General features: G+C 39.0%; 1 protein-coding gene across 1 annotated transcript in view; it reads right to left on the reverse strand.

Moving 5' to 3' along the window:
* Positions 1–10775, reverse strand: part of DZANK1 (double zinc ribbon and ankyrin repeat domains 1) — a 73998-nt gene that overhangs the window by 27608 nt on the left and 35615 nt on the right. Inside the window, exon 9 of the mRNA XM_023518386.1 lies at positions 8903–8995. Within this exon, the coding sequence (XP_023374154.1) occupies positions 8903–8995 (93 nt within the window). The remainder of the gene's footprint in view (positions 1–8902; positions 8996–10775) is intronic.

The following is a 10775-nucleotide window of genomic DNA, read 5'->3' on the forward strand; positions in this document are numbered from 1 at the left end:
GACTCGCTTGAGCCCAGGAGTTGGAGGTTGCTGTGAGCTGTAATGCCACAGCACTCTACCCAGGGTGACAGCTTGAGGCTCTGTCTCAAAAAAAACAAAAAAATACATGAAGGCAGTGAAGAATGAAGAGAAAAGTTGGTACGTTCTTGTAGCAAATATACACAGGAGGAGAAGAGCGGAGTTAGAGCCCATCTCTGGGGCTCTAAGCCTGGGGATAGCGCAGCACACACAGCGTGTATCAAGTGGTGGGCAAAAGCAGCATTTCTGGCCAGGAGAACCAGAAAACTGAAACTGAGGAATCTTTGGCTGCTGAAGAGGTAGGTGCTCACAGAAAGAAAAAAGACAGGGAGGGAATTCTCAAATTCTGTATTCTCACATCTCTCACTGACCCCTGAACAACATATATACAGAACAGATTCAAAGCAGATCAGCTAAAGAAAAAATATCTGAAGGGGGACCAAACTCTCTGCTTCCCCCACCAAAACTTTTTCCTGAGTGTTAGTATGCTGGAGAATTTTAGATTGTATCCTATCATCATGAATGTTAGGCTGGGATGCTTTTAGATGGTTGCTATTCTTTGATGAATAGTAACTGGGTTTTTCTGTTGTTATTTGTTTATTTTGCTTTAGCAAGTAACAATATTGAGTGGCCATAAAGTTTGTATGCAATTTAAAAATAGTGTGCGATGTTAAACTGCACACAAACTTTATGGATACCTTGTATGTATGTCTGATTTGGGGAATGCACTGCCTGGAAGCAACCAGAACTAGTGCCTCTCAAAAGAAAAGAAAATTAACTTAGTGCAAGTCTAAAATGAATCAGATGTTGCAACCAGCCAATCAGAATTTTAAAGCACCTATTCTCTCCACAAAGAATAAAAAGATAAGAAATCTCAGCAAAGAAAGTAGAACACTAAAAAGAGAAACAAATGAAAATTCTGAAACAGAAAAAGATAATATTTGAAATATTTATTCAATGAACTTAATTGCCAAAAGGTGATGATAAAAGCAAAGTGAACTTGAAGATCAACAGAGATCATACAATGTTATGAGAGAAAAAAAGATTTAAAAATTGACCAGAGGCTCAGCGCCTGTGGCTCAAGTGGCTAAGGCGCCAGCCACATACACCTAAGGCGGTGGGTTCTAATCCAGCCCGGACCCACCAAAACGGCAATGACGGCTGCAACCAAAAAATAGCCGGGTGTTGTGGTGGGCACCTGTGGTCCCAGCTACTTGGGAAGCTGAGGCAGGAGACTCGCCTGAGCCCAGGAGTTGGAGGTTGCTGTGAGCTGTGATGCCACAGCACTCTACCCAGGGGGACAGCTTGAGGCTCTGTCTCAAAAAAACAAAAAAAATGAACTGGAATGTCAGAGACCTAATGTATTAGATAGTATCAGACAATTCAACAGATGTTTGTATGGAATCCCAGAAGGAGAGAAGAAAATGAATGAGGTAGAAATCATGGGTAAACAATTCCCAAATCTGGTGAAAGAGAAAAATTTAATTATAGGCAGTCCTTGAGTTACAAAATTCCAACTTACATACAACTTGCACTTAAGGATGGAGGCTACTACAGATAATAGGTAAATGCACTGTCCCAGCTTACATACAAATTCAACTTAAGAACACACCTACAGAACCTGTCTGGTTCATAACCCAGCGACTGCCAGAATAACTGCGGAAAAGTTCACTCTGAGACGCGTGATAGCCAAAATGCTGAGAACCAACAATAAAGAGCAGCTAGAGGAGAATGACACATCCCACACACGGAAATGCTACCTGATTCCAACACGCCTTCTGAGCAGAAACCACGGGGCCACAAGAATGTGGAACACCTTTTAAGTTCTGAAAGAAAATTCTGTTTGAATGGATATGATATGAGAAAGAGTCTCAGATCCTCAGAAACAAATTAAGAATAATAGAAATAATAAATACTGGTGTGAATACAAAAAAACTAGTTTTTATCTTTTTGGGTTTTTTCCTCTAAACTTCTTCCTAAACCAAGTAATTGTTTAAATCAGAAATTACAATCATAGGGCTTATATTATAGGTGTAATATTTGTACCTATAACATAAAAGATGGACGGAGGACTATAAACCTACACAGTAACCAGATTTCTATATTTTACCTGAGTTGGTACAACAATAACTAAATAGACTATGAAAAGTTAAAGATGTATATTATAACCACTCGGGTAACTACTTAATAATGCCAAGAAATACAGATAAAAGGCTAAAGAGAAATTAAATAGAATTCAAAAAAATATTCAAATAACCCCCCCAAAGCAGGAAATTAGGAACAGAGGAAATAAAAAAAGTAAGTAGAAGTCATTTTAAAATGGCAGCTCAAAATCCAATCATGTCAATAATTCCATCAAACTTTGATAAACAAATGTTCGCTTAAAAAGCAGAGATGGTGGCTCAGCGCCTGTGGCTCAAGCGGCTAAGGCGCCAGCTACATACACCTGAGCTGGCGGGTTCGAATCCAGCCTGGGCGCGCCAATCAACAATGACGGCTGCAACCAAAAAATAACTAGGTGTTGTGGCAGGCACCTGTGGTCCCAGCTACTTGGGAGCCTGAGGCAGGAGAATCACTGGAACCCAGGAGTTGGAGGTTGCTATGAACTGTGATGTCACAGCACTCTACCCAGGGCAACAGCTTGAGGCTCTGTCTCAAAAAATTAAAAAAAAAAAAGCAGAGATGGTCACATGGGTTTTAAAAAAGAAAAAAAATACCTATATGCATTCAATAGACAAGCACCAGCCATATATACACTGAAAGTAAATCTTTAGAAAAAAATATTCCATGTAAACAGTAAAGCTAGAAGGCTTTTTATCAATAGAGGATAAAACAGTTTTCAGGAAAAAATTTATTACCAGAGATGTGGAGGGACATTTTATAACAGAAAAAGTTAAATTCACCAATAATGTTTTTTAAATTAATAAGTAAAAACAGTATACATTTATGGTGCATACAACATGAAGGCTTAGTACATGGCTTGTGAAGACACTTAACACATGCATTAGCTCATATACTTACCACTTTTTTGTGGTGAGAACACTTAAAATTTATTCTCACCAATTCTCAAATATAAAATACATTGTTTTTAAACGTAGTCACCATGATATGCAATAGATCTCTTGAATTTATTCCTCCTAACTGAAATTTTGTGTTTTTTTGATCACTATCGCCCCAACTCCCCAACCCCCAGACTCTGATAATCATCATTTTACTCTTGGCTTCTATGAGTTCAGTGCTTTTACACTCCACATGTAAGTGAGAATATGCTAGATTTGTCTTTCTGTGTCTGGCTTATTTCACTTAAAACAATGTCCTTCAAAAAATAAAAATAAATTAAATTTATAAATAAAATAAAATAAATAAAAAATAAAATCTTTGGGTCCAAAAAAAAAAAATAATGTCCTCCAGGTTCATCCATGTTGTTACAAATGACAGGATTTCCTTCTTTTTAAAGGCTGAATACTTTCCATTGTGTATCGATATCATATTTTCTTTTTCCATTAATCTATTGATGGACACAGGCTGTTTCCACATCTTGGCTATTATGAATAACGTTACAGTGCCCACGAAACTGCACATCTGTTTGACATACTGACCTCGTCCTCTGAATGTGGATGGGAACTGCACATCTGTTTGACATACTGACCTCGTCCTCTGAATGTGGATGGGAACTGCGCATCTGTTTGACATACTGACCTCGTCCTCTGAAAGTGGATGCAGTAGTGAGCCTGTGCATCATAAGGAAGCTCTACATTTAAATACTGGAGGAACCTCCCTACTGCTTTCCATAATGACCATCCTAACTTACATTCCTATCAACAATATGCAAGGGTTCCCTTTTCTCCACATCCTCACTATTACTTATTATCGTTTGTCCTTCTGATAACAGCCATTCTAATCATGTGAGGCAATACCTCACTGTGGTTTTAACTGCATTTCTCTAAAAATTTAGTGATGTTGAGCACTTTTTCATATTCCTATTGGTCATTAGTATGACTTCCTTTGAGAAATGTCTGTTCAGGTCTTTTGTCCATTTTTGAAGATCTGGTTATTTATTTTCTTACTTTTGAGTTGAGTTCCTTATATGTTTTAGATATTAACACTTCACTGGCTGTAGGGGTTGCAAGTATTTTCTCCCATTCTATAGGTTGTCTCTTCACTCTTTGATTTGCAACCTTTGCTATGCAGAAGACTTTTAGTTTGATGTTAATCCCATTTGTCTATTTTTTGCTTTTGTTGCCAGTGCTTTGGGGGTCATATCCAAAAAACCACTGCCCAGACTAATGTCATAGAGCTTTTCCTCTAGAAGTTTTTCAGTTTCTTGTCCTATGCTTCAGTCTCTAATTCATTTTGAGCTGGTTTTTGCATGTAGTGTGACAAAAGGGTCTGATTTTATTCTTCTGCAGACACATATCCAGCACCACTTATTACAGAGACTATCCTTTCTGCATGGTGTATTCTTGGCACCTTGGTTGAAAATCAGTTGACAGTGTGTGGATTTATTTCTGGGCTCTCTATTCTGGTCCATTGGTCTGTATGTCAGGTTTTATGACAAAACCATGCTGTTCTGATTACCACAGGTGGAGCAACCCCAATCTGAAAATACAAAGTTCAAGATGCTCCAAAATCCAACTTGACTTGAGGTGATAGATCAAAATGCGGTCAAGACTTTGTTCCATGCACAAAATTATTTAAAATATTGTATAAAATTACCTCACACTATGTTCATGAGGTGTATATGAAAGTTAAATGACTTTTGTGTTCGAATTTTTGTCCCACCCCCAAGATATCTCATATATGTAAATATTCCAAAATCCAAAAAGATATCTAAAATCTGAAACGCTCTAGCCTCAAGCATTTCAGATAAGGGATTCTCAGAAGTTTTGTATATAGTTTGTAATAGATCAGAAGCGTGATGCCTCTGGCTTTGTTCCTTTTTAGTTCAAGATTGCTTTGGCTATTTGGGGTCTTTTGTGCTTCCATATAAATTTTAGGATTTTTTTTCTATTTCTGTGAAAAATGTAAGAAATTTTGATAAGGATTTCACTAAATCTGCAGATATCCTTGGGCAGCATTAACACTGTAACAATATTAATCCTCCCAATCCATGAACATGGGATGAGATAGCTTTCCATTTGTAGTCATCCACCATGTAATGATGTTTCAGTCAATGATGGACAACCTGCACTACAGCAGTCCCATAAGGTTATAACAAAGCTGCAAATTCCTATCACCTTGTGATTTGTATCACAGTTGCTTACAGTATTCAATACAATAACAGACTGTACAGGTTTGTAGCCTAAGAACAACAGGCTAGACCATTCAGCATAGGTAGGCTATGCCACCTAGGGCTCTGAAAGTACTAGACACCCTGTGATGTTCACACAGTGATGAAAACAACCTTTCTCTCAGAATGTATCCTTCTTGTGAAGTAATGCATAATTGTATTTGAGTCTAACCCTCTATTAACCCACCCCCCCTTTCCCCTCCCTTCCTAAATATAGACCTGCCGTTTGATCCTACAATTCCTCTTCCAGGTGTATATCCAAAGGACCAAAAATCATTTGGCAATGAAGATATTTGCACCAGATTGTTCACTGCAGCTCAATTCGTAATTGCCAAGTCATGGAAGAAGCCCAAGTGCCCATCGACCCATGAATGGATTAATAAATTGTGGTATATGTACACCATGGAATACTATGCAGCATTAAAAAAATGAAGACTTTACCTCTTTTATGTTTACATGGATGGCACTGGAAAATATTCTTAGAAATTTATGGTTTGTATTAGAAATGATAAAAAATTGAACCTATGATGAGTTATCATGTTAATAAATTAGGAAAAGATCAAATCAAACCCAAAGCAAAGAGAAAGAAATGGCAAAGAGCAAAATCAAAACATAAGATACACTTAACACAATGACTAAGAAAATGACACAAAGGCTAAGTTAACCAGTTTGATGAAAATATTTCAAACTGTATATGAAAACACCACACTGTACCCCATGATTGCATTAACATACACAGCTATGATTTAATTTAAAAAAATAAGATACAAAAAACTGAGAAAAATAAATGAACCAGAAGATGTTTCTTTGAAAAGACCAACAGAACTTACAAGGCTCTAACTAGTAAGAGAACAAGAAAATGAGAGAGTGAGAGAGAAAAACACACACACACACATCCCAGATACCAGGCATGAAAGAGGGGATGATATCACTACAGATCCCACAGACATTAAAATGGTAAAAAGAGAATACCATGATTAAAATGCTGGAGACAAGGTAGAGAAATTGAGACCTTCATATATTGCTGGTCAGAATGCAAAATGGTACAGCCATCTTAGAGAAATGTACGGCAGTTCTCATAAAATGAAAGATGAAATTTAATAAGACTTAGCAATTTTATTCCTATTTACCCAAAAGAAATAAAAATTATATCCACACACAAACTTGTATGTGAATGCAGCATTATTCATAATATTCCAGAAGTAGAAAGAGCATAAGTACCCAGGATTGAATCGATCAGTACTAGTATATTCATACTGAGGAATACCAGCCAACAATCAACATGAAAGGCAGTATTAACAAATGGAACCACATCACAGAACCTCAAAAACATTCTGCTAAGTGAAGGAAATAAAACACAAAAAAGTACATACTTCTATAAAAGGCAAAATCATAGTGTCAAAAAAGGTAAGTATTTTGGGGGTCTAGTGATTCAGGGGAAGGGCTTATCCACAAAGAAAAATGAGAAAACCTTTTAGGGTAAATGGAACTATTCAATATCTTCATTGTGGTGGTGGTTGATATAATTACATAATCACCAACAATCATCAAACTGTGCAATTAAAATAGGCGAATTTTACTGCACATAAACTGTACTTCAATAAACCTGAGAACAAAAAGTGCCTTTAAATCTACTCTTAGACAAACAGAGATTAGACACAATATTAAAAAGGTACCTTGTCCAACTTGCCTGTTACAGGCTGAATTGTGTCCCCAGAAAAAGATACGAAGTTTTAACCCCCAGGATCTCAGAAATCATCTTACTTCCAAAAGAGGTCTTCATAGAGGTTATCAAGTTAAAATGTGGTCGTCAGGGTGGGCCCTAATCCTGTGTGACTGGGCACAGAGGCAGACTCGTGCAGGGACACAGGGAGAACATTGTGTGACGACAAAGGCGGAGGGGGAGTGACGCATCCAGAAGTCACGGGCAGCAGAGTCTGGCAGACACCGGGGTAGGGCACAGAACAGCCCACTCCCGGCACCTGCAGAGTGAGCACAGCCCTGCCAGCAGCTTGATCTTACATTTCCTGCCTCCAGAACTGTGAGACTATAAATTTCTTTTGTTTAGACACCCAGTTTGTGATAATTGGTTTTGATAGCCGTGGGAAGCTAATACCCTCCTGTTTGATATGAACCATGCTGACCACACTAATCATCACATGTCCAGCTAAGGAATCTCTCTAAGAGAACAAACCCCACAGTCTGTCTCTTGCTCCCATGGGAGTTAAAAAATGCATACACATTTTAAGAGATTTTGTTGGAAACAAAACTGATCATTCCCCCAAAGTGTACAAATTGCAGGTAAAATGGATGTGTGTATTTTAAAAAGGTAATACATAGATAACATCTCTTAAAATGTATACACATTTCTGGGCACCCTCTGAGTGTGTGTGTGTGTGTGTGTGTGTATAGTAGCCCAAAGGAAGCATGTTTTCCTTCTAAGTTGGCTAGTGAATGCCATCTTCATTAGCCAGTACCATTAGGCCAGGGCAAGAATCACCTGGAAGTAATTTTAAACTTCATCGGAGGCTCAGCACCTGTGGCTCAAGTGGCTAAGGCGCCAGCCACGTACACCCAAGGTGGTGGGTTCGAATCCAGCCCAGGCCGCCAAACAACAATGATGGCTGCAACAAAAAAATAGCCGGGTGTTGTGGCGGGCGCCTGTGGTCCCAGCTGCTCGGGAGGCTGAGGCAGGAGACTCGCTTGAGCCCAGGAGTTAGAGATTGCTGTGAGCTGTGATGCTACAGCACTCTACCCAGGGGGACAGCTGGAGGCTCCTGCCTCAAAAATAAATAAATAAATAAATAAATAAAATAAAAACTTCATTGGAAAATTTTATAGACATAAAATAGATATCATCTAACCAAAACCCATTTACTAAATGGAAATTACATGTTCTCCTATTCCTTCATTTCAATATACAAAATAGGCTTATAGGAAACCAAAGAAATGGGTCAATAAGACATTCTCATGTGGCTCGGCTCCTGTAGCTCAGTGGTTAGGGCGCTGGCCACATACACCTGGGCTGGTGGGTTCGAACCCGGCCGGGCCTGCCCAACAACAATGGCAACTACAACCAAAAAATAAATGGGCATTGTGGTGGGTGCCTGTAGTCCCACCTACTTGAGAGGCTGAGGCAAGATAATCGCTTAAGCCCAGGAGTTGGAGGTTGCTGTGAACTGTGATGCCATAGCACTCCACCAAGGACAAAAAAGTGAGAGTTTGTGCCCCCCCCCAAAAAAAGACATTCTCAATATACCATGTACAGTCAACAGAGACATGTCGGCCTATCATAAAATGTAAAAGAGTCCACTTCCCACAGGCTACTGCCAACCTCCTAGGCCAAGTCATTAAACGAAACTGTGAGAAACTGCCATTTTACTGAATCATCTTGAAGGTAATACTTTGAAAATAATTTTGTATTGATGAACATATAAAGTCCTCTCCACATACAGAAATGAGGCTTCCGGTTTACCATGAGAAGATTTTCTTGGTCTCTCTCCCCTTCCTACAGATTCTATTTCTCTACTATCATTGATACTAAACATTTAGTCGGTCCACTACACACAGGACCGACAGGCGCAGTCAGCTTACCTCTGGTGACAAAGGCAGAGTCCCTTCGCAGGTGACACAGTACCTCAGGTGAGCAGGATTTCCCGTCCCACAAGCCCTGCAGATCACCCTCTCCTTGACAACAAAGAATAAGAGATACACATTGCTTTTACCAAACAACCATGCAAACAAGTCATCAAGCAGTCTTTGCCCCAGTCAGCCAGCTGCAGACCCAATTTAACACCCAGGCCCTGAGTATTGGATTGGTTTAGGAATTACGACAACATAGTGTCAGAAAAGTTAATGTAGTTTTAAAAGAACAGAAACCCAAACAAACAAACATACTAAAAAGAGTATATTCATTTGGTCTTAAAAAGGCAAACTGAAAACTCTGCACTGATTATGTGTAAAGTTTTTTCTTTTCCAATGTAGAAAATGTGATAGTCAGTAAACTCTCCATGTCATAGTTTATCCAGTAAACAGAAAGACACAGATAAAAGATTATCTGTCTTTACAGGTAATCTAGTTCTTGGATGGGGGTTTACCCCAGAGGCCTTTATGTTAAATATGAATTTAGGTTTGCTCTATAGTTTTTCACTTAGGGATGGAAGGAACGGAAATACTGCCTTAAAAAGGGAATATAAATGCAACTTCCTGAGTCAGGGGTTGGGGGCTATGTTACAACACAGAAAAAAGAAAAAGAAATGGTTAAAATGGTCTGACTGGAGTTCAGCTGTCAGAGGCTTGCTAGTATCTACTGAGTCACTGGACCATTCTGTACTCTCAGGATGCATCTTTTTCAATTGCTGAGAATCACTGATGCCCAAGACTGTGGTTTCTAGCAGTGAAACTAACACTGTGCTGTGAAGCTGCCACAATAGAGGATAATCAAGAAGAAGAAAGCCCCACTGTGAACTGTTTTTGTTTTTTTTTTTTACTTCTGAAGTTTTATTTCCAGCAGTATTAGGTAGCTTTATGAAATCCCAGCCTTTCGAAGTCTGGCTAACTCCATTTTAGTAGAAGACTCCTGAGTCTTCACAGGAACCTGAGCTAACTTGAAACCACAGTTGCCAGCCTAAAGGACTCTTAACGGGCTGTGTGACTGCCATTCAGAGAGGCAAAGAATCAGTCTTGCTCCCAGTGACACTCCCTTGGGCATGATGTACAATTGCCAGCACTTTCCTGTGAGATTTAGGGACGCGACCTTCTGCGAGATGTTGCCTCAGAAAAGATCTAGTGAAACCCTTCAAGAAGTAAGACAAATTTCCTATCCCTGTATTAAAAAAATACTGAGGACAAACAAAAATAATCTTGCTTGGTGCTATAGGAAATATTTCCTCTATGAAAGAAAAAAAGAAAAAACGGGGACACACTAATTGTAAAGTCCAACAGCTTCCTTCTAGACTCTCTCCTTGCAAGACTCACAATCCAAAATTGTAAGTCACAATCCAATTGTATGTACAAAATTTTGCCCAATCCAAACTTTAACAATCCCAGCCCTGCCTGCAAAGCCCTCTTATATTTTTAAATTTTAAATAATATTTATTTTTTAAAGCAATTTTAGGCTCATAGCAAAACTGAGCGGAAATTACAGAATGTTCCCATATATCTGGTCCCACCCACACACCATCCTCCCACCGTCAACATTCCACACCAGAGAAGTGCATTTGTTACAGTCAATGAACCTACACTGACACATCATTGTCACCCAGAGTCCACAGTTGACATTAGTGTTTAACCTTGCAAAAATCTCTTTAAAATCATGCAGTCCCAGCACTAACACTCTATAAATATCTTTCCCGGTCTTTTCTCTTCTGAGATACTCCTAGGAATCTGTCAAAGTGGTGTCTATTTCACTGTGTTGAGCCTATAAACATCGTTTTCTCATGGTTTTTACAGAGGCTTCTGACATCAC

Source organism: Otolemur garnettii, unplaced genomic scaffold (assembly GCF_000181295.1).
Source record: "Otolemur garnettii isolate 467f Iridium unplaced genomic scaffold, OtoGar3 scaffold00136, whole genome shotgun sequence".
Taxonomy (NCBI): Eukaryota; Metazoa; Chordata; class Mammalia; order Primates; family Galagidae; genus Otolemur; species Otolemur garnettii.